Source organism: Eriocheir sinensis, chromosome 22, assembly GCF_024679095.1.
Source record: "Eriocheir sinensis breed Jianghai 21 chromosome 22, ASM2467909v1, whole genome shotgun sequence".
Taxonomy (NCBI): Eukaryota; Metazoa; Arthropoda; class Malacostraca; order Decapoda; family Varunidae; genus Eriocheir; species Eriocheir sinensis.
In genome coordinates this window covers 7,179,950-7,205,106 of record NC_066530.1, presented here as the reverse complement: position 1 = coordinate 7,205,106, position 25,157 = coordinate 7,179,950, and the positions used below count along the sequence as shown (strand labels likewise).

Below are 25,157 nucleotides of genomic sequence, written 5' to 3'. Positions count from 1 at the left end.
ACTCTTTCAAGAGGAGGGTATCAGTACACCTCTCCTCCCGAAATTGACCTATCTCTCGGCCACTCCTCTTAACTCTTTTATAGGAGCAGGGAGTTGCGTTTTTTTTTTCATTATTGTTTCCGCTTTTTGCCCTTGAGCTGTTTCCTCTGCTGTAATATATATATATATATATATATATATATATATATATATATATATATATATATATATATATATATATATATATATATATATATATATATATTATCATCTTCACTTCTAGCTGGGGCACCACTGAGTGAAAAAGCGTATATGCTTAACCGATGAGTTTAGCATCCCACGGGCACTTAAGGGCAATAGGAGGTACTCCATCAGGCTCATAAGTCTTCAGAGGATTGAGGTCAGAGAGGGCATAGACAACATCATTCTTAAGACTCTCAATAACAGGCATAAAGAAGTCGGAGGGGGTATGAGTAGGAGGTATATGCCCAGAATTGTCCAGAGTGGAGTTTTTACAGAAAGTCTAAGCGAAGAGTTCAGCCTTTGAGATAGATGTAACGGCAGTGCTGCCGGCAGGATTAAAGAGAAGAGGGAAAGATGACGAAGTGAAATTGGAGGAGATATTTTTGGGTAGGTGCCAGAAGTCTGTTTGGTCGCGCTTCCCTGCAAGTCTGGCACTGTGACTTCTCGATATTCTCCAGTGCCTCTCCCGAGCCCAATTTGAAAATAAAAACCTCTACGTTTCATTCCATCCTTTAATTGATGTGAGAACGCCAAAAAAAAGGACAGTTCGTGGACATCAAATAAATATACCTTTGCAATTTGGAGAGTGCAATTGTTGTCGGATAACGTAACTGGATTTGTATTGCATGACTAATTTTCTTTTAAAGATCTCGCAGTGCAAGGCATCTAGGGAGTGACTCCAGTCTTGGCTTCGATCCAGTCCAGGAACTCTACAACGCGGGTGAAGCCATCAGGGTAGCCAGACTCACAGCCGGCGGAAGCCACGAAAGAGGTGACGCCGTAGGTCTTGCCGTCCTTGTTCAGGGGGCCGCCAGAGTCTCCCTAAAAGAAAGGATAAATTAATGGATAAACAAACAAATTAATGTAATTATAGTAAAAAAACTCGTATAGTATGTTTTTTCACTGACAATGAAGGCATCTTACGTTGCAAGTTCCCTTGCCACCCGTTGTGTCGGTGCAGACAATCCTCTGGTCGATGATGCTGCCATAGACACCGGCACACTGTAACACGGTGATGACGGGGTTGTCCACCTGCCTCAGGACGCTGGAGGTACCCAAGGCGTCTGTGAGAAAGATTTCAATGCCTTTATATCACTTCACCAAGTGACGTGGTCCCGTATTATAAGCATTCACAGTGTTCATGATGTGCAAACTTTGTTACGTAGTTAGGTCAGCGGTGCTTTACCATCAGAGGGCTTGCCCCAGCCTGAGGGGGTCACGATGTCGCCCACATTCACGTCTGTGCTGGGCAGGGCCACTGCCTGGATGTTTTCTGCAGTAGAAATGAGTAAATTAAGTCAGGGTAACGATTATTAAGGAAAACCATACTATAATAGGGAAAAACTTGAATCCACTTAATTACAGTTTATCTTAGTATCTCGAACCACGGGAAACGATCTAGCCCGAAAATGGGTAAATAAACTTTCCGATGTCGGAGATTGAACACAAAACCAGGCTGACTGGAAGAGCTAAAAGAACTTTATGGATATCAGCTTGTTGGGTCCCTATTTAGCAGGAAAGAGCGAGTATGGGGAACTGCCTGTCACATGACAATACAGCAAAACTGTGCGTTTATCGACAATGCAAGTGGCAGGCATTGTCTTAGTTTTATGGAGTATTCAGTGAAGTAAGGGACGGTGGGGTATAGTGGACCACTGGGGTAAAGTGGACCACTGGGTTTTCCGCCAAAACCAGTGGTACGAAATTTCAAACAGTAGCTGCAATAGCTTTCTGTAACATCACGTCAGTCACCCACAAGCTTTGGTACTGAAAGGACGTCACTTGTTTTACTCATTTATGGCTGTTTATATATTGTACAGCACTGGTCATTCATTATAACACTGGATGCGGAACGATTTATAACATGACAGTCAATGTAGCAGTAGGCTATCTCGTCAAAAAAATCAATATTGATCGTGTATTTGTGGAGTAGAGAACAACGTACATATATCTCCCATCCACCACACTGTCGTGGACAATCTCCCATCCGGGCATCCACCACACTGTCGTGGACAATCTCCCATCCACCACACTGTCGTGGACAATCTCCCATCCACCACACTGTCGTGGACAATCTCCCATCCACCACACTGTCGTGGACAATCTCCCATCCACCACACTGTCGTGGACAATCTCCCATCCACCACACTGTCGTGGACAATCTCCCATCCACCACACTGTCGTGGACAATCTCCCATCCACCACACTGTCGTGGACAATCTCCCATCCACCACACTGTCGTGGACAGAGTGGTGTTATAATAAACTAGGGAGGAAAGAAAATCCCTGCCTTGGTATTACTCTGAGGATAGCCCTCACAGAACCTCCCGCCGCCTCGGCGCTGGAGAGCGAACTGTTAATCGTACGTCTGGCTGAAAACGCCCGGAGATGCGTCTTTTCAGCAGGACACCACAAGGGCCGTGAGACAGCTGTTGTGGGTTCCCAATCCCCATTATGAAAATTATAGTGCGGTAGTGAATAGTTGTGAGGAAAGATAAATAGTGTAACGCCATTGAAAAGCGAAGTGTGTGCATAAGCAGAAGAGAAGGTCAAGAGGAGGGGGACCCAAATGAAGCGATACAGGTCTAAAGAAGTCACACGGCGCATCACGGCATCACTGATCATCGCCACGGCGCCTCCACCACAACCAAAGTAAGTTTTCTTTTTTTTCTTTTATTTATTTTATTTTACCGTGGTCTAGTGGTCAGCGTGCCTGGCTTCTACTCCGCGGGCCTGGGTTCGAATCCCGGCCCGAGCAGTCCACGTGCAGCTCACCCAGCTGTTCATCCTCCCTCTCGGGCTGGTCGATAAATGGGTACCTGGGGAAACCTGGGGAAGGTAAACTGTGGTAACCCGGATGTCACACTGGCCATGTGTCCCGGGGTAATGGGCTTCCTCTCACCACGGGCTCAAGGGCCAATGTTACGGAGATGAGCACCGAGGCCACGCACTGCTACAGTGTATGCTCCCAACTTTACCTTTTACCAAGGAGGAAATAATTGGAGCAAACGCTATTAGCTGGTAGTAGCTGCAGTGCTCAACTCCTTACCATTGCCTCTTGAGCGTGTCTAGTGAGAACCCATCACGGGACACCGGGCCAGTACAACATCCGGGTTCCCGCAGTCTGCCTACCCCTTCCAATCGGGAACTGCATGTCACATGACAACACAGCAACAGTGTGCGTTTATCGACCATGCAAGTGGCAAGCATTGTCTTAGTTTTATGGAGTATTCAGTGAAGTTTCCGATTACTCCCGTGATATGTACTGATCGTTCCACAGTCCAGCAGTTGTCTGCAGTTTGCTGTAAAGTGTCCGTGCTCAAACTCATATGCAGCCTGCAGGAGAGTACCTACTAATGCTTTAGTCTTTAAAGTGGCTCTATCACCATGAGACAAGAATGTCCAACAGTTGACTATTTAGTATTTCTTTTGTAACTAAACAACATAATAATGCAGCATGTGCAAGGATGTACGAGTATGTATGTACGCTGGCCGTAGGTGTGTAATGTATGCTGTGTACGTAACGTGCGGTAAAGTCTGACATATTGGACGAATCTTGTAGCATTGTTATCAGTTATATGTGGATGGATATTTGCATTCATGGTGGCTCTGTTTTCATTGAGCAGTAGTGTCCTTTTAAAGCTAAGCAGAGTACTCATCATTCTCGCCACGACAAGCGCTAGGGGAGCAGGTCGTCTACTATTCATTAGCAATGTCGGAATTTTTTTTATATAAAATTACCTCCCGTTGAATCATTTATGTCAGTAGGAAGAAATTGTGCTCTATTTTGGGCGAGTTGCACTTCAGGAAATAATAATGTAATTCTAATTGACGACGGCAAATCACGGGGAAAATATTTACACCAGCAATCCTGGCTGACGTGGCAAAAAACAAGACGTAACGTGTCGAAGCTTCGAAGCTTCGAATCTTAACTCACGTCATGTACACTTGAGGCACAAATCCTACAGTAATACCATTTGAAATAATCCAGCGGCGTGTCGTCCGGTGCGGGTCAGTCCCGCCCAGCTGCTCTGCCACACCCCCCAACACTTCTTGAGGCTTCCTCACGACTAAACAATGGTCGAGTAAAATTATTATGTTCTTATGCTTTTTGAGTCCAGCAAAGGAGGATTTATATATGATAAATTACATATTTCCTCACGTTGTAATTGTTTTGTGGTCGTGCTACAGATGATTATCATCACTCAAACATTATACATCACTGTAGTCCGGCAGCTAAGATAAATCTAGCATAACAATTGTGTATTTTGTGATGAAAGCATCGAATTCGGCACACTAGTAGACTATCCTTTTATGAACAGATATGGATATTGGGCCATCTCAAATTCAGGTCCTGATGGCTGTGACAGCCATTTTCCAAAATGGCTGCTAGCACTTATGTTATGATATATATCTACTTTACTGGTGAGAAATGCAGGTTGACAGTGAAAGTTGATCTAATAATCAAGGTCTTATAATGGTCAAAGGAAGTGATATTTTGATTTGATTGAGAAAAAAAGTTAATGGGGACCAGTGGCGTAGTTAGACCTGGGCTTTCGGGGCTATAGCCCCGAATGTTTTATGAATAGCCACGGATTTCAGTTTTTTTTCTTTTTTAAGAATAGCCCCAGCCAGGCCAATACAAAATGTTAATTCTTGTTAAGCTGTTAAGTCCCGTTCACACTGTGCCGACTCTGGGCCAAGACAACCCAGCGACTACTGCATTTGACAAGTCGGCTCCCACGCTCCAAGAATTTTTTGGCGTCTTGGTGTCGGCTACCATGACTGCCGACTGTCTGGGACATTCGGCCAATTAGTTGGCAGAATGTCTGCGGCATGCAGCCAACTAGTCTCAAGACGAGTCTCAACGGTCAATTTTTGAAATGGCGCCATGTCTATGACAACCACGAATCTGCCGACCGATTGACCGACAATCTTGACGGTCTTGACGACAGTGTTCCAGATTGTCTGTCAACTGGTTGGCCGACTAGCTGGCCGACAGTTGCCAAGGAGTTGGCCGACAGTCTTCCTGACCGTCTTCGCGACTGTCTTGCCGTTCCTTAAAATACGGAATCGCTCTGTATTCGAGAATGAAATGTATCGTTCCGTTTTGAACCAATACGGAACGGTATATGTTCCGTACGGTATTTTATTATTTGATTGGTGAAGCTGATAAAATTCAATATCTTAAAATTGTAGTGAGCGCATGTTTCGGTTAATCACAAAACCAGCCTTTAAAATTTGTCAAAGGTTCGTCCTAAAATACGTGTAAAATACGCGACGTAACGTCCCTCCCCCCTCCCTCTTGCCTCCACCAGCAGCGTGCTGCGACTGTCACTCATTGCATGCTCGAGAAATTTTAGGGTTGCCACCCGTTCCTTTAAATATGGATCCATTCCGCATTGGAGAGTGAGATGTTGCATTCCACATTTTTCTGACCTCAGGGTGGCAACCCTAGTTGTGTCATTCAACACAAGAGAGATCGAGGCAAAAGGAGTGCGTGCATGCGTACTGTGCGGCTCCCAAGTTTGTGCCAGCGAAACGTAACCATGCCCAGTTGTTATTGTGCTTGTGATTGCAAAATAAATATATAACTTTCTTGATGGCGGCAGTGTTGGCCAGTATTTCTGAGCCGACAGTCGTCACGAACGTCCTTCATTAGGCGAAGACTGTCGTCACGACAGTCCCTCATCATTCTTAAATAGTAAGCACAGACCACTGTTCCGACAGGAAACGATAAAAATTTGAAAAATGGCTCCGACAGTCGTGACGACTGTCTCAAGACAAGCCAAGACTGTTGACGACAGTCGTCACGACTGCCCCAGACCTCCCTCAGACCTCAACCGGAAGTGACGGTTGGTCCAGACTCTTGCCGACTCTTGTCGTGAAAGTTTAGCATGGAATACTTTTTTGCGCTACCCCTCACGACTCCAGACTCCCGTCACGACGTCGGCACAGCAGTATCAAGACCTCTTTCAAGACATGCCCAACCCTTTCACATCAACACCCAAGACCTCGTAGAGTCGTGGGTTGTCTTGGCCCAGAGTCGGCACAGTGTGAACGGGGCTTTAGTACTATAAATTAGATTTGATAGATCTCATACGGAGATCACACGGTTTGATCCCGTCCGGTTCATGTTTCTATCACGTATTCACGGCCACTCGCCAGTCGGCCATCAGTCAGGCAGTGGTGCCTTGCGCCAGCCCGCGCCGGCCCGCGCACACGTGTGAACGAGAGAGCTTGTTGATTGGTAGTAGCGAGCAAGACCTGAGTCTGAGGCTATGAATATGAGAAGCTTTTAAAAAAGAAAGGGGACCAAGGCAATTAGGTGCAGCCTCCAAGGCAAGAGCAGGAGGAGGAAGAGCTACTTCCTGCTGTTGCTGTAACTGCAGATGAGTCAGGACGGGAGACTACCGCTGCCTTTACATTGTTAGCTCAGGTTGGTGAAGCAGAGGGCTCTTTAGCCAGCTAGCAAATACTCATTGTCTAGCTGAGGGTTCTTTTTGTCACACAAGGCACACTAACTCCTTAAAAAAATATGGTTATTATTTATTTTGTAATGATGGGAAATGTGCACACTGCACCGAATTGCTCCAGCATTCAGCAGTTCGAAGTGGAACGAGGGACCGTAATTTTTCTGATTTCCAAAGGATCCAGTTATTATTAGCGAATTTCAAGAGGTCTTTTTATTGATATTTTGCTGAAGACCTGTGGTCATCAGTTACGTGACAATTACGCGAGATCGAACTCCGTTGATTTAAAAATAAGTTAAAACCATAACAGTAAAAGAAGCTTTTAATGCGTCTTTAACCTTGTATTAAATAACTTGCAGCCTGCAGGAACTGATGACATGGCAGGAGTAAAAACCAGCTTCCAAATACATAAAATGTAGTAGTAGAGTGGTGGGCTGCATGAGATGAAACCTGACAGGCTACTTTATTTACACTATCGTGATATGATTACCTAGGCTGTGACAACGGCGTAAACAATTAATACGTCTATTAAAGGCTGATTTTTTTCTTCTTTTTTTTAGGTGAGTGGAGCAAAAAAAAAAAAGTTTTCTGTACAATACATTTATATGTATGATACATCAGTCTTAAGCACTTAAATGTGCTTATGCTTAACCATAATTTGATAATGACCTTGAAAGTTTTATCATGACACACTTGCCATATTTTCAGTGTTAGGTACTGCTAAATACAATAACACATAAATTGGCCCTAATGTGTGTCAGAGAGGCCTCAGAATTACCCTAAAAACTCCGCGCTTCTCTCGCCTCCAACCACTCCGCATTTTGTGTTGGGCTAAGCCCCCGATGTTTCAAGGTCCTAAATACGCCCCTGATGGGGACTAATTATTCTTACTAAGACAGATTCTGAATGAAATCAGTGATAAACTTATACAGTCTTCCCGTGTAATGAACACCACTGAGTGCCGGGGATCGAACCCGTGCCTTCTGAGTAGAAGTCATGTCCACAGTGCGGGGCTGGGGCGTCAGCTATAGTATAGTGGATCCATTATATAGGGAATTAATATATTTGTACCGCTCCACGCTGATCTACCACATGGGATCACGTGAGTATAGTTATTTGATGGTGGTTGGGGTTAGGAAGTCTTTCCAATTTCGAAGCGTGTCATCATTTTGTATCCGAACAATTCATAATTCGTTCTGTGAAGCCCCAATTAATTTTTCACAAGCAACATCTTTCACTCCTCACTTTAAAGACAGTTTGGGAACTAGTGTTCCGATATACTGACCGTTGAAGGTGACGGGGGAGGGCAGCCTGATCACCGAGATGTCGTTATTCAGGGTGCTAGGATCCCACTGCTCATGCACCATGAAGTCAGTGGAGGTCATGGAGACCTGTGTGTCCTCATTTTGCCTGATGTAGTGGGCGCCCATCACAACTTCGACGAAACCAGCGCTACAGGAAAGGAACGACGTTAGTAATGAAAAGGCCAACAGTGTAGTGACCTGTTTTATCATTAGAAACTTATCAACATTTTACGGCAAAGGGAGTAGACCAAAAGAAAAAGAATAGGAAAATAGACCACAATGTGCTCCGTACACATAGAAAAGAGCACAGAGGGTATCAAAAAGAGTTAAGCATGACATTATAGTCAGACACAAAATGTAATTAATATGGAGTCCGTTTGGGTGGGTCCCAGCTTCTCCATAGCACTGTCGCATACCCCGGAATATTCACACACACACACACACACACACACACACACACACACACACACACACACACACTTCCGTGCTGACACCCTGCCTGGTCAAACTCTTTAGTCTCTGCCTATCAACGTCTACCTTTCCTTCCTGCTGGAAGTATGCCTTTGTACAGCCTGTGCCCAAGAAGGGTGACCGTTCCAATCCCTCAAACTACCGCCCTATAGCTTTACTTTCCTGTCTATCTAAAGCTTTTGAATCAATCCTTAACCGGAAGATTCAAAAGCACCTTTCCACTTCTAACCTTCTATCTGATCGCCAGTATGGGTTCCGCAAGGGGCGTTCTACTGGCGATCTTCTTGCTCTCTTAACTGACTCTTGGTCATCCTCTCTTAGCCGTTTCGGTGAAACTTTCTCAGTTGCGCTAGACATATCGAAAGCCTTCGATAGAGTCTGGCACAAGTCTTTGCTTTCTAAACTGCCCTCTTTCAGATTCTATCTCTCTCTGTTCCTTTATCTCCAATTTCCTTTCCGACCGTTCTATCTCTGCGGTGGTAGACGGTCACTGTTCTTCCCCTAAACCTATCAACAGTAGTGTTCCACAAGGCTCTGTCCTATCACCCACTCTCTTCCTGTTATTCATCAATGATCTTCTTTCCATAACAAACTGTCCTGTCCACTCATACGCCGACGACTCCACTCTGCATTATTCAACTTCTTTCAATAGAAGACCCTCTCAACAGGAAGTACACGACTCCAGACTGGAGGCTGCAGAACGCTGAATCTCAAACCTTGCTATCATTTCCGATTGGGGCAAAAAGAACCTTGTGTCCTTCAATGCCTCAAAAACTCAGTTTCTCCACCTATCAACTCGACACAATCTTCCAAACACTTAGCCCCTATTCTTCGACAACACTCAGCTGTCACCTTCTTCAATACTAGATATCCTCGGAATATCCTTAACTCAAAATCTCAACTGGAAACTTCATATCTCCTCTCTCGCTAAATCAGCTTCCTCGTGGTTGGGCGTTCTGTATCGTCTCCGCCAGTTCTTCTCCCCCGCACAGTTGCTATCCATATACAGGGGTCTTGTCCGCCTTCGTATGGAGTACGCATCTCACGTGTGGGGAGGCTCCACTCACACAGCTCTTCTGGACAGAGTGGAGTCTAAGGCTCTTCGTCTCATCAGCTCTCCTCCTCCTACTGATAGTCTTCTACCTCTTAAATTCCGTCGCGATGTTGCCTCTCTTTCTCTCTTCTACCGATATTTCCACGCTGACTGCTCTTCTGAACTTGCTAACTGCATGCCTCCACCTCTCCCGCGGCCCCGCTGCACACGACTTTCTACTTATGCTCATCCCTATACTGTCCAAACCCCTTATGCAAGAGTTAACCAGCATCTTCACTCTTTCATCCCTCACGCTGGTAAACTCTGGAACAATCTTCCTTCATCTGTATTTCCTCCTGCCTACGACTTGAACTCTTTCAAGAGGAGCGTATCAGGACACCTCTCCTCTCGAAATTGACCTTCACTTTCGGCCACCTCTTTTGATTCTTTTTTTTAGGAGCAGCGAGTAGTGGGCTTTTTTTTTTTTTTTTTTTTTTCCTTTTTTTGTGCCCTTGAGCTGTCTACTTTGTTGTAAAAAAAAAAAAAAAACCCACTGTTTAGAGCGCTGCGCTGCCAGGCTTCACGGTCTGACAGGGCGGGGGCTCGAGCCCCGCTCAGGCCGGATTCTTTGGGTTGACTAGGAGTAGTTACTGTCCCCCTTTGAGCAAGGGGGATGGGGTGTGTGGTGTGTGAGGTCCTGGGAGTACCTAGAGATCGACGATAATGAGCACTTGCTCTCGTCGGGAGGGTACCTGCTGGCGAAAGCGAACCCAACTCGTGATCAGGCCGTGGTGAATTACATACACATACACTCTCTCTCTCGCATTGAGAGTCAATAATGTAAAAGATGAATTAAACACATCCCTCAAGTTCAGGTCTCCGGGTCAATCACTCGATGATGATATTAAAATGTATAGCGCTTGCAAGAATCACTAAACAGCTACTCAGTTCTAATAGGAGACTTTAATATCACTCATATTGATTGGACGTCACTCTCCAGTACAGAAGCTGAGTCACACAGGCTTGAATTTTTAGAGGATAATTACCTGTCATAGTTACTGAACCAACTCGATTAAATAACACAATAAACATTGATATAGTAACCCAAGATAATCTAGTCAGTAATGTTACGGTAGGAGAACATCTTGGTTCTTGCAACAACAAATTAGTGCACGCTGACATTGAAGCTCAAACTACAGTGACCGAAAACAAGATGATGGTGCCTAATTTCAAAAGTGCAAATTCCGTAAATAATCCCACAAAAAATAACAAATGTAGCTATAATATTATTCAAACGTAGAGGAAGCGTGACTAAACTTTCAAAATCAATTACTCAGCAGAACACATTTGTCCCGTTTGGCGAGAAGCGACGTAACACTAATAAAATTCAATCATGGTTTAGCATCGAAATCAAACATTCAGTTAAGAAGATAAATTTGTTTTACAGGCTAAAGAAAGTACAAAACACACCTGAGAATATTAAATTTATCATGAAGCAGGCGACGGGTGAAATGACTAGTGAGTCAGGCAAAGGGTATATAGGTACGAGGGAAATATTGCCTCCAACTGTAAAGCTGTAAAAGGCGATCAGAGGTGGGATTGGGCCCTTAACTCACAGCGATGGTAAATTAGTAACCGAAAGTCAGCGTGTTGCGAAGTTATTGAACAATTAATTTTCCTCGGTATTCAATACTTTAAGTCCTTCCACTACTACCTCCAACATAGGCGATGACAAAAGTATTAACGATAATTCCACTCAGACCTTGCTCGACTTTGTAATAACTTCCGATTGAGTCCTTAGTGCTCTCCAGTCCCTTAAAACAAATAAAAGTCCAGGACCTGACAATGTATCCTATACTACATAAAGAAAAAAAAATACTCTCCTCTCACAACTCAAAATGTCCCTGCGACAAGGCATCGTCCCTTCAGATTAGAAAATGACTAACGTAACACCAATTTTGAAGAAAGGTGACAAAGAGCACCGGGTAATTGGCACATTAGTCAAATTTCAGTAATGGGTAAGGTACTCGAGAGCATAAGTAGACAAAATAATGAGTTACCTTGAAAGCCACTTATTGATGAAGGATTCTCAACATGGCCTCCGTAACAAGAGATCCTATTTGTTGACCTTTTGTAACGACCCCTTCACAGTTTATGACGTAACCAAATCAGTGGACGAAGTCTTTCTGAACTTTCAGAAAGCATTGGATAACGTCCCACACCATAATTATATACTTTATAAAATAAAGCATCTAGGTACTGTCGGTAAAATACACCAATGGATCGCAATTTTTTATATTTTTTACGACAAAGGAGACAGCTCAAGGGCACAAAAAAAGGAAACAATAATAAAAAAAAGCCCGCTACTCGCTGCTCCTACAAAAAAGAATCAAAAGAGGTGGCCGAAAGAGAGGTCAATTTCGGGAGGAAAGGTGTCCTGATACCCTCCTCTTGAAAGAGTTCAAGTCGTAGGTAGGAGGAAATACAGATGAAGGAAGATTGTTCCTGAGTTTACCAGCGTGAGGGATGAAAGAGTGAAGATGCTGGTTAACTCTTGCATAAGGGGTTTGGACAGTATAGGGATGAGCAGGAGTAGAAAGTCGTGTGCAGCGGGGCCGCGGGAGGGTGGGAGGCATGCAGTTAGCAAGTTCAGAAGAGCAGTCAGTGTGAAAATAGCGATAGATGATAGAAAGAGAGGCAACATCACGACGGAATTTAAGAGGTAGAAAACTATCAGTTGGAGGAGGAGAGCTGATGAGACGAAGAGCCTTAGACTCCACTCTGTCCAGAAGAGCTGTGTGAGTGGAGCCCCCCCACACATGAGATGCAGAGTGGTGATCGATGGAATTAACTCAGAGTGGGCACCTGTCACGAGTGGTGTCCCTCAGGGCTCAGTTCTTGCCCCAGTGCTGTTTATAAATTACATCAATGACATAGAAGTTGGACTCAGTAGTCTCATTAGTGTAATTTGTCGACCACACAGACATTATTAATTTGGTCCTCACTTACGAAGACAGACAAAGCCTCCAAGAAGATCGCATAAAATTTCAGCCTGGTCTGATAGATAGGAGATGCCCTTTAATTAATATAGATGACTGCAAGATTCTCTACATTGGTAGGTAAAAAAGAAGTTTCGATTACGAAGTGCGAGGCGTGAAACTCAAAAGCGTTCAGTGTGCCAAAGACTTGAGTGTCAAAATCGAGTCAAAACTCAAATCGTCACAGCAGTGCAAAGTGAACAGAATGCTGGGCTTCATTAAGAGGAACGTTTTATAAACATGTTATGCTTCCACTGGACAATAGTTTAGTTATACCCCATTTAGAATTTGGTCTCCCCGCCACGCAAAGGACAAAGTTAAATTAGAAGGTGTTCAATGTAGGGCAACAAAGATGATCTCCTACCTGCGGAACAAACCTTACGGTACAACGAAAGGCTTTCATCCCTTGAGTTGTTCTCTATCGGAAAACGTCGCCTCTGAGGAAAACCGATCGAATGTTTCATAATTCTAAATGATTTTACGGATGTGGAGAAATCCAAATTGTTTTAGATCGACAACACGTTCCAATCTATCAACAATAGTGTCCCGCAGGGCTCAGTCTTGGCTCCCACTCTCTTTCTGATATTCAATGATCTTCTTTCCAGAATAATCTGTCTTGTCCACTCGTACGCAGATGACTGTATTAACTTCTTTCAACAGAAGATCATCCGAACAGGAATTACAAGACTCCAGACTTTTTATTTTGTATACAAGAAGAATTGTTAATCACTATACCTACTTCTGCTCTTCCTTCACACCACTGAAGGTGGTGCCAGTGTCCACCGAAACTGTTTGGTAAAAATATGTGGGTCATCCACACAAGTGGTGGGCTTCTCTTAAATCCTTCTTGTTTGGTGTCGATTCTAACATACCTCCATTACGCGAGTCTGATGGTTCAATGTCCTTTGATCCTTTAAGAAAGGCTTATTTACTTGCTGATATTTTTATAACAAACAGTGTGATGATGAATTATCACTACCTTTGACTTGTTTCCTTTTTCCAAAACTTAGCTCAGTTGCATTTAGATACAGTGAATTAAAAAAAATTACCTTCTAGAATTTGATATATATATGGTGGGACGCACCCAGATGGGTTTTTTTCCTCTATTTTTTTAAGGTGATTGCTACGTTTTTAGCATCAAAACTTGATGTAGTATTTAAGTTACTGCTGACGTCTGGCAGTTTTCCTTCTTATTGGCGCAAGGCCAACATCACCCCCATCCCGAAGAGAGCTTCAGCTTCAACTTTTCCTACTGAGTACCGCCCAATTTATATTACTCCTATCCCCTCTAAGATCTTTGAGAGGCTTTTGGCTAAACGGCTTTCCATATACTGTGATAAATTTAATCAATCACCTGATTCTCAGTTCGGACTCCGTAAGGGTTTAGGAACATGTGACGCTCTCGACTGTCCCATGACCTGCAGTCTTCTTTGGATCGTAGGCATGAGTCTCGAGTTGTTGCTATTTATTTTAGTTCTGCTTTTGATGTTGTAAACCATAGGGCTTTAATTTATAAACTACAACTCCTTGGTATTGGTGGAAGTCTTCTCAGTATTTTTAAAGAATTTTTAACTAATCGATTACAGTGTGTGATTGTTGATGGTGCCTGCTCTGCTTCTCTAACTGTTGTTTCTGGTGTTCCTTAGGGCAGTGTCCTTGGACCTTTATTTTTTGAATATATTTTTTTTTATTTCTGACTTGGGCATTAACCTCGAAAACAAGCTTATTTCATATGCTGATGATGCCTTTGAGGCATGAAGCTTAATGCTAATAAAACGCATTCCATTACCATCAGTAGATCCCGTACCTTGAATCCTCCTCATCCTTGTTTGCATATTTTTGGTGAACAGATTAAGGATGTTTCTAGTATCCGTTTTGTTGGGAGTCGCTCCTGATTCTAAACTGATATTTGAGAAGCATATCCTTTCCATGTCTTCCACTATTGCATAGAAGACAGGCTTACTTCGTAAGTGATTCAAAATATTTGCTTGTGACTCAACTGTAATCAAATCTTTTTATGCATTCATTTTGCCCCACTTTGAGTATTGTGCTCCTGTTTGGATGTCTTTTTTTTTTTTTTTTCTTTTTTTTTTTTTTTAACGTTGTTGCCTATTGCGCCGGTAGGCATCTTCCCGGTGGGGCCTGATGGTCGGCCCAAGGCTTCTTCCAGGTGGGGCCTGATGGTCGGCCCAGCCCGTTCTGGCGCAGGGGAGTGTTTATAGTGGCGCCATCTTGCATTGGCTCATGCTGCCCCCCGGAACTCGTTCTTGATTCGCTTGGACGGCTTCCTCTAGAGTCCGGGTTGATGGGTGGTCTTCAGGACAGCATGTGGGTAGTTTTAAGCCACTCGGCGGTGACTGAAAAATCCGAGTGGTAGCGTGGGGATTCGAACCCGCGTCGTCCATCACGCGGCGAATGTGGGTCCAGTACGCTACCAGTTCGGCCACCGCCTACCCATAAATTATTATTATTATTATCTGCTGCCAATTGCCATTTAAAGAGAGTTGACAGAGCTATTAATTCAATTAATTTACTTTTCCGGCACTTGTTCTTGATCTTGATCACTGGCGACAGGTTGGTGCCCTTAGCATTTTATTTGAAGTTTTTTAGAATAATCGGCATCCCTTACACAATGCTTTGCATAATCCTTTTACTACTGCCCGGGTCACGAGGTTTGCTCTTAGTCAAAACGATCTTGCTTTTAATCCTATGAATTTTTTACGACACAATTCTCACGATGTTTTCTTCCGTCGTTGACAAATTTATGGAAACAGCTACCCAATGAGATTGTCCTTTCTGCCGACATTTCTACATTTAAGTCTCGTGTGAATGTCTTTTTGAAACAGTAATTTTATTTTTCCTCCTTTTGGCTTTGATTGACCAGTTTCTTAACTATTCGTTGTCTTAGCTTCTCTCCAGCACCTTTTGGTATTTTTTTGTGGTTCAACTTGTTGTATCTGCACCCTGAAGTGAGACTTTGGTAGCTTATCATAATAATAATAATAATAATAATAATAATAATAATAATAATAATAATAACTTGCATTCTCGTCACCGACAAGTAAGCGCAGTGCAACTGTAACGGATCTCGACGATTTCGACAAGCGTGTGTGCAAAAGGACTGTCTAATTAAGATGCTACGAAAGGCATGAAATTCCTACATTGCTCAAAATTAAGCAAGAAGCCGAAAGGGGTAGCGGAGGCGACGGCAGTGGGTACTCCCCGAGCGGCTACGCCCAACCGGACTTTCTTTGCTGAGCTTGACTACAGGCAGTTGACCAACCCTGGAATGCGCTTGAGTTGTAGTTACATTCGTAAACTTGAAGTGAAAGTTTTTTATTGTTATCAATACATGTAAAACATAAAAAAAAAGTTTAATTGACTCACCCGTCAGTGCAGTGAGCAGCAGTCAGAACCCACTCGTTGGAAATCAGGGAACCGCCGCAGAAGTACATGTCGTCGATGAAGAGACCCACCTGATGAGGCCATGAGTGGGGCACCGCCTCACTCCCGCCCACGATGCGAGCTGGACGTAAACACCAGTCAAGTTTAAGTAGTCAAGAAACCAGTGTTTCAACCAGTACAGCCTTGATTATACAATAGTGATTTCTCAAGCTCCTCGACTGGCCCTTGCTGATTCAACAAATTATTATTTTATCCACGAAAGTCTTAATTTCAATTATGCAACAGGCTGTAGTAATTTCTCAGCCTATTTGACTGAGCACATCGCATAACCAAGTTACGTACTTTTGATGGGTAAACAAATACTTTTAGAAGAACACTAATTATGCAATACTGCTTTTTCTTACTGTAGTATATTGAGCACGTCAGGGTTCCCATTTGGTTTTATTAACAGGTTTGGACTGATTTGGCAGTAAAAAATCTAGTGTAGGATCTCGCCAATAATGATCCTGAAAAAGCCATTATTAACGGAAACAACATTTGCGTGCAGCGTGACATTGAAATACACGACAAAAGCCTTGATTGATGCTGCCAGCCCAGAACTTTCACCCATTTTTCTCATTAGAAATCCTTATCAACATTTTTTTTGCTGATATAATAAGGATCCCAATTAAATAGATATGACTAATATAAAGCCATCACACCTTAAAGGGCTTAATGAGGTGTTTTGGGTGATCATTGTTCCGAGGCTCGAATTTGGAGGCTACCGCCCCCACGCCAGGCTTACACACCTGATTCCGTCGGTCAAAACATCATCAGAACTGTCAAAGGTAACCTTTAACACTACGGGTACTGGTTATAGAGGTGAAACTATCACACAACCGCAGATATGCTGTTTAAAACTGTATAGTGCGACAAATTGTGAGCTAATGGGTGATCTGAGCACATCCAAGGATCATAAGGGACAGTAAAAATATAGTCTAGCGTAGTATGTGACTCCCGATTTACATGGAAACACAGCAATGAGTGGTATCAAAATGATACAGTGCACGATGGCCAACCTGAACGAATTGTTATATCATGCAAATTTGTACAGTAAACTTCAAGATAGCACTCAACGATGTACGTGATATGAACATTCGCGCAGTTCGGCCTTCATGCAACGTATGTTTTTGGTACCGCTTGGGTCAGGAGTTACCAAGGAGACTCAGTATAGTCTCTCCTTGGGAGTAACAAATGATGCGCGATTGATTGTAGTAAAACAACGCTCGGTGCACTCTCGATCCTTAGTGTCTAATCCTAAGTCGCGGACAGATCTCCCATATGTAAGTCACAAGTTCTCATGGTCTGTTGTTTGAAGCAGCGGGTGTGCTGCTGTGTAACATTTTCATCACTATAACCAGTGTCTGTAAGGGCTTACGTAGACAAGTGTGATGATGTGCTGATGGAAGTGTGCGAGCTAGGCGCAAGAGGCCAGGGTGGGACCGCAGCCATAATTGTTAGCAGTCACATCCATGCGCAAGCCTCGGAACAATCACCACACCAAACACCCCAATAACTCCTTTAAGGCGAATTCTATTGGCTACTTGTGTCAATTCAGTAACGGTTCATATCACTTGAGCTAAAAAAGAAATAGTGCTAGGAAGGGTTAAAATGGGAAAAAAATGAAAATCCTGGGGTGGCAGCACCAGTAGTCCCTGCATATATGTAGGTATGTATCCCTGGCTGTTACCAAGGTGCAGGCCTGACGACTACATCCTTAAGGTGGCGGCAAATTAACGCTATCCAAGATGTGCCCAGACTCCTAGGAAAAAATTAATCCAATATTTGAAAGATTGCGAACATTGTCTTGGGAACATGGTATCTACTCCAACTATTAGTGAATCTGGTGACGTCATTAGGGGAATTCAGTGGTTAATCTGTGTTCGTATCCGTCAACCCTGAAGCATGCTACATTCTGCATCAACAGGAAGCCTTTCACTCCACCTACTGGCTGGCCTGCTGATGGTGCCTTCGGGGGTGAGGACAGGCATGCGGGACTTCCAGCGCCATTCTTTTCCCGCCGCCGGGTTTCCGTTCTGAAGAGAGACACCATAAGTTAGTTACCTGATTACATGAAGGTAAGTTCCCCTCTGTTGTAATGATGGCGGTCTTCCTTTCATTCATAGTAAGGCAACATAATATGTGGTTTGAAGTAGGTCATTTGGCTTTTTTCTTTCATAATATTATATTCTCACCTCGTTTGTAACGAGCATTTTCTGTATCAACAAAGGACGTGTCTGTATATAAAGCCGGTTTCTTTGAACAGCAGGACTTCTGGAAGGTTTTCTGGCATGAACTGCGGAGCACTGCATGGTAGAGAACATTGTAGAGAACATGGTAGCGGCCCGCCCTATGCGGAAAGCCCCTAAAACCCTCTTGGCTAGTGGGGCGCCTATGATTCGTCAAGCGGTGGCCACCGTGCCTGGCACACTGAGATGTGTAGTACGTACCGTGGTAGTTGTTGCCATCCTGACGTTCCCCTTTTCCTTTCCCAATAGGGACGACCAGCCCCTCTTCCAATCAGGAGGAAAAGTACTAGATTGCCATATGGCTAACCTGAGAGGGAGACTTGGAGCGGAGCTTCTTCAGAACTCGGTAGGCAGTTCAAAAGTCATTTTCAATGAATTGGCTCCCGACGTCCTCAGCGAGACTCTGATACCTCTCCTTGTCCCTCCTCAGTTGAACACTGATCTTACATGACAAAACCCTATATTGTTCCTGATTACCCTCACCCCTATCAACGCTACTCTCTCCTAATATGAGTGCACTCCATGACCTTGGGCGCTCTCCAGTGCACTCCTTTGCATCTCCCAGAGTTGTACAGGATCCTCAAGGGAACTGAACACACTGGACCGAGTTAGGAATGTCACTGCATACTCATGAGCATAGGCCAAGTTTTTCGGTCTCTCCCAGTGGAACTCATTATAGTTCACTACCTCTCCAGATTCTTCTTGATCCGACATGAAGCTTGAGTTGTGCAATCAGAAACCTGAGATCAGTTGTAAATAAATCTGCACTCCCAAAAAACTTGCAAATTTGAAAGATCCTCCAGCGAGTACTTACAGGGATGTGGTGGAGTGTGGACCCTCCTTAGCTAGTACAATAACTGCCTGTTCAGCATCGTTAAACCAAGTCCAGCGGTGCAGCTGTGGTTGCTATTACCAAGAACCTGCAATTTTCAACCTCCTGGATCTTGCAAAATTTAAAATCCCAGAGTGTGCTTCAACCTCACTCACATTATAGATTTTTTTAATGCTCTCCAACCGGGGAATCCTCAACAACAAATAGCTGCAATTGGCATATAGGTACCCCCGATAAGTCTTGCTGGACTAGAAGAAGGTTAACACCTCCCGCCACTGATCCCGCCACTGCCAGGCCTCCCTGTCTCAGAGTCCCACTAAATCCGCCTTCAGCCTTGTGAGGTCACTGACTCGGCATGGCAGTCGGTGATCCTCTGAGAGGCTCAGGATGTTTCACGAGACCACACACAAACTTCCAAAGGTCAACTCCTGGTTCTTTAGGTAGGCACCGAATGTCCACCACCCCAGCAGTCCTCAAAACAAAAAGAGGGCTTAGGGCCCTACTCCCTTTTAGATTCAGGGCTATCTTTGACGCAGGCTTTGCCTTGCTCCTGTGATAGGCAGCAGGCCCACGCAATGCGGATCCATAGAGAGAGCCCGCTGCGTGGTCCAGCATAGGGCAGAACTTAGTCGGGGTCACAATCAAAGATTAACTCATGAGCCTTACCTTTTTTTTTTTTGTGTGTGTGTGTGTGTGGGGGGGGGGGGGGGGAGTGTGCTTTTTTATGAGGAAGGGTTGCAGGCTCCACCCCAACCAGTCTAGATCAGGGATTGTACTGACTGCTAGCCGTGGGCACAAACACAGAACCCGTGAGAGGATGAATCTCCCGGCTACCAGTCTCAAATATCACAAATAAACAGTTAGATTGAATTAGAATTCTTAAAGTTTGAATACAATCAATTAAAGACTCTGTCTAATATATATATATATATATATATATATATATATATATATATATATATATATATATATATATATATATATATATATATATATATATATATATACCTCTTTGGCCGACTCGGTAGGGAGTGGCTCTCTCGTCACGCTGGTCGCGGGTTCAATCCCAGCCCAGGCAGCCGGCGAATACCCTCTCCTGGTCTGGATTAATTTCTCGTGTGTTTCGATACACGCAGAGGTCGTGTTGAAGAAAAGAAAATAGAAAAGAGAAAAATGAAGCCCTCGGGGCATGACAGTGGTGGCAGCTCTCCGAGGGTAATAGAAAATGGAAGAGTTGGAGGTATGTCTCAAAGGGACATTGTTAACACACACAAATTAATCTGCATAAGGGGGAAAGCCGTGTAGTGCGGCGACTATGCCTGATGAACGAGCCTCCCATAACCCACTTAGCCAGTGGGGTACCTCTTTGGCCGACTCGGTAAGGAGTGGCTCTCCCGTCACGCTGGTCGCGGGTTCAATCGCAGGCAGCCGGCGAATACCTTGATCTTGATTAATTTCTCGTGTGTTTCGATAGATGCAGAGGACGTGTTGGGAAATAGAGGAAATAGAAAAATATGCTCTCGTGGCATGACACTGGTGGCATAGCGGTGGGCATCCTATCCTGCGGTTCTGTTGAGTTTTCCCGAAGGAGTAACAGGTAGGATGGCCCATGCTCTCCGAGGGTAATAGAAAATGGGAGAGTTGGAGGTATGTCTCTACGGGGACGTTGTGGAATAGTGAACCGATAGTGGTCACTATATAAGGCCTCAACACACAGAAATTAATCTACATAGGGGGGAAAGACGTGTAGTGCCGCGACTAGGCCTGATAAAGGAGTCTCCCATAACCCACTTAGCCAGGGGGGTACCTCTTTGGCCGACTCGGTAGGGAGTGGCTCTCTCGTCACGCTGGTCGCGGGTTCAATCCCAGCCCAGGCAGCCGGCGAATACCCTCTCCTGGTCTTGATTAAATTCTCGTGTGTTTTGATACACGCAGAGGTCATGTTGAAGAATAGAAAAGAGAAAAATGAAGCTCTCGGGGCATGACATACACACACACACACACACACATATATATATATATATATATATATATATATATATATATATATATATATATATATATATATATATACACCGGGTATTCGATATCTGCGAGTTCGAAATATGCGAGTTCGAAATATGCGAATTCGCTCATATGCGACTAACCTAAATGTGCCAAGAATTCGTTTTATGCGAGAAAAAATCGCTAGTATGCGAGTAGCGGCGCTGGTGCGACTGGTTCGTGAGGTATGGTGGCCAACCCACACTAGAGGGCGGCGGGTGCAAATGTTTTCCCGCACTTTCCTCGCCTATAATTAACCTTTTCCTCCCTCTGATCCTAAAGTTAATCCTCAGGTAGCTAATTATTAGCTTAAATCGTAGACTTTGGGTGTCTCCCCGGAAGCAATCAGCAGCTCTGGGCTCTGTGCTTTATTATTGCTTTAGTGCTTTATTAACAAAAAAGACCACCAAGCGCTGCTCCAACAGCAGAAAAATAGAACAAGAGCTCAGAAGCGAGGTCAGTTTAGGGAGAAGAGGTGTCTTGACGCTCCTCTCTTGAAAGGTCAGGTCATAGGCAGGAGGAAATACAGATAAAGGATGGCTCTTCCAGAAGGGATAAAAGAACGAAGATGCTGGTTAACTCTTGCATAAGGGATTTGGATAGTATAGGGGTAAACAAGAGTAGAAAGTCGAGTGCAGCGGGCTCCGCGGGAGGGGGGAGGCATGCAGTTGGCAAGTTGAGAAGAGCAGCCATCATGAAAATATCGGTAGAAAATAGAAAAAGAGGCAACATTGCGGCGGAATTTAAGAGGAAGAAGACTGTCAGTAAGAGGAGGGGAGCTGATGAGACGAAGAGCCTCAGTCTCTATTCTGTCGAAAAGTGATGTGTCTGGAACCCACCACACGTGAGATTTGAAACTTTTGTAACATTTGAAACATTTTATTATCCGTTTTTATACAATTATGTATTTACAATTATTTTGTAGTGCAGGGAGCCCATTTAAAGCTGGGAGCTTTTTGGGCAGTACTGGAAACTTAGGTGCCGGATTTAATCAATGGTGCAAAAAGAAAAAAAAGAAAGAAATATATATATATATATATATATATATATATATATATATATATATATATATATATATATATATATATATATATATATATATATATATATATATATATATATATATATATATATATATATATATATATATATATATATATATATATATATATATATATATATATATATATATATATAAAGATATATACATATATACATATATATACATATATACATATCTTTGGATTCTTTTTAGGAGCAGTGAGTAGCGGGCTTTTTTTTTTTTATTAATGTTTGCTTTTTGTGTGCCCTTGAACTGTCTCCTTTGCTGTAAAAAAAAAAAAAAATACACATACAAACATATAATATATGACAAAAATAAAATGATGATAATAATAATAATAATAATAATAATAATAATAATAATAATAATAATAATAATAATAATAATTAACATTGTGATAATTATAAAATGATAGTAGTGTAAATAATAAATAAAGTGATAATATTAACACAATATCATTAGTTCAAAAATTGTAACTGATTTATAAAAATAATATGGTAGTACTGTAAATGATGATGTAAGTAGTAATAGTATTAATATAATAATAGTATAAGGTAATAACTGATTAAGCTGAGGACACACTCTGACAGATGATACATGGACTTAATAATTATAATTGAGAAGAATATGTTTTTTAAATTGTTTGTTAAAGGAGTGTATTGAATTTAGAGCTTTAATATTATTAGGAATAGAATTCCAGGTTTTAGGTCCTGAATAAGAAAGTGAGTGTTGAAAAAGTGTTAAATTATGGGCAGGTGTACGTAAATTTTCATGAGTACGGGTGAAATAAGTATGTTGTGGCTGTAAGGACACGGAGGTTTCACTTTTGATCTTTTTTATACGTGTAAATACCAATTTGTAGCTTATTTATGTCAAAAAGTTTTAAGGAATTTGTTTCTTTAAAGAGAGGTTGTGTGTGGGCAAAGTAGTCACTGTTTGTAATAATTCTTATTATTTTCTTTTGAAGTCTAAACAGAGGTAACAGGTGTGTGGGGTAGGTGTTGCACCAGATAGGCGTACAGTAATACAGGTGAGGTAAGACATGTGCGTTATATAACATTTTCAAAACATCAATTGGCATTAATTCTTTAATTTGATATAACAGAGATACTAGCCTGGATAATTTAAGGATTTGGTTTGTTACGTGATACTTAAAGGTCATGGTATCATCATACGTTATTCCTAATAATGTATGTTTATTAGTTCTGCTTATAATGTCTTGGGAAAAAAATAGGGACGGAAGTATTGATGGTGACTTATTAGTAAATAACTTATAAAATGTTTTGTTTAAGTTCACTGTTAATCTATTACTCAGACACCATTTATGAAAGGTTTGTAAGTCAGTGTTTGCTATATGTATCATGTCAGTAGGATTTTCACCAGTAATATTTAAGGTTGAGTCATCTGCGAAAAGGATTGTTTTAAGGTTTGTAAATATGTAAGTAATATCATTTATATATAAGAGAAACAGGATTGGACCTAAGACACTGCCCTGTGGAACACCGTATTGAATAGGTAGAGATGCAGATAGACAAGTGTGGAATTTGGTTGATTGAGTTCTGTGGGACAAGTAATCTTGAAACCAGTCATGAATAATACCTCTAATTCCATAGTAATACAACTTACGTAATAATATATCGTGTCTGACTGTATCAAAAGCTTTGGTGAAGTCAACAAAGATGCTTAATAATGACTGTTTATTATCTAAAGTGTTATAGATTTCTTCTGAATAAGTTCTCAAGGCATCGAAAGTGTTTAGACCACGACGAAAACCAAACTGACTTGGATTAAGTATGTTTTTAGTTTCAAGAAAATTTATGAGGAATTTTTTCATTACTTTTTCAAAGATCTTAGAAAAAACATTTAGTAAGGATATTGGTCTATAATTACTTAGTTCATCTTTGGGGCCTTTCTTATGAATGGGGACAACAGTTGCATGTTTTAGGAGTTGAGGTAATTTACCATTATTGATAGAATTATTAAAGAGTATGGACAAGGGTATTGCAAGTTGGTTTTTGCTGGTTTTTAATACAGATACTGGGACTTCATGCACATTGCACTTTTTGTTTTTAAGGGAATTAATTACAGTAATTACATCTTGGGGGATAATTATAGGAATTGTCATTGAATGAGATGCATACCCTATTCGAGGGCGGACAAGGCTCCTGTATATGTACAGTATCTGTGCGGGGGAAAAGAACTGGTGGAGACTTTACAAAATGCCCAACGTCGAGGAAGCTGATCTAAAGATGAACGTTTTTTTTATTTTTTTATTCTTTCACTTGGAAAACAGTAGTTCCTATATGTCCTGCCACCTTAATGCACGAATGGGTTAACGCAGTGGACCTTGCGTGGCCCTGCTAAGGAATACTTATGTACTTTACATGTTTTAATTACAGGAGTCTTCCAAAAAATAAACATTTATGATTCGCTCAGTGGCAGACTTTGGTGAGGCATAGAGAATATTTTTTGTGCATTAAAGGAAGCAGCTCAAGGCCCAAAAACAAATGAAAACAAAAAGGCCCGCTAGGCACTGCTCCTGGTGAGGTTTTGGGAGTCATTGCCCTTCACTGCCTTCCCAGGGCTACGGGCCCTATGAGGAAGAGGCAGAATAATTTCTATGGTGCAAGAAGAAATAGCTGTATGCCGGCAAAAGGAAATTTTGCACAAGTAAAACTTGTCTCCAGAGATTTACTTACGGCGAGGGCGAGACAGGCGAGCAGGAGAGCGAGCTTCCCAAACATGGTTGTGGCTTGGCTCTCCAGCACCACAGCTGCCTTATATACAACGACAATGGCCTTGAAGATGCATGAAGCTTCTATGGAACACAAACGCAGCACTCAAGACCCACCCTCACTCCTGTGACACAGCAGCTGGCAGATTCAACCTCCTCGTGAAAAAAAAAAGAACCTGAAAACAAATCCTTATCTGTGTGTGTGTGTGTGTGTGTGTGTGTGTGTGTGTGTGTGTGTGTGTGTGTGTGTGT

The 25,157-nt window shown here is 42.6% G+C and overlaps 1 protein-coding gene across 1 annotated transcript; it reads right to left on the bottom strand.

The window, feature by feature from the left end:
* Positions 1-720: 720 nt before the first annotated feature.
* On the bottom strand, positions 721-24,902 carry LOC127001971 (brachyurin-like; the record flags this gene model as incomplete). The annotated part of the gene is given in 7 exon segments (XM_050867272.1): positions 721-1,044; positions 1,147-1,286; positions 1,409-1,495; positions 7,980-8,146; positions 15,928-16,066; positions 17,933-18,020; positions 24,871-24,902. Coding segments are annotated over 7 exon segments (809 nt in total), but the record flags the coding sequence as incomplete, so codon positions are not given.
* Between the last annotated feature and the right edge of the window lie 255 nt (positions 24,903-25,157).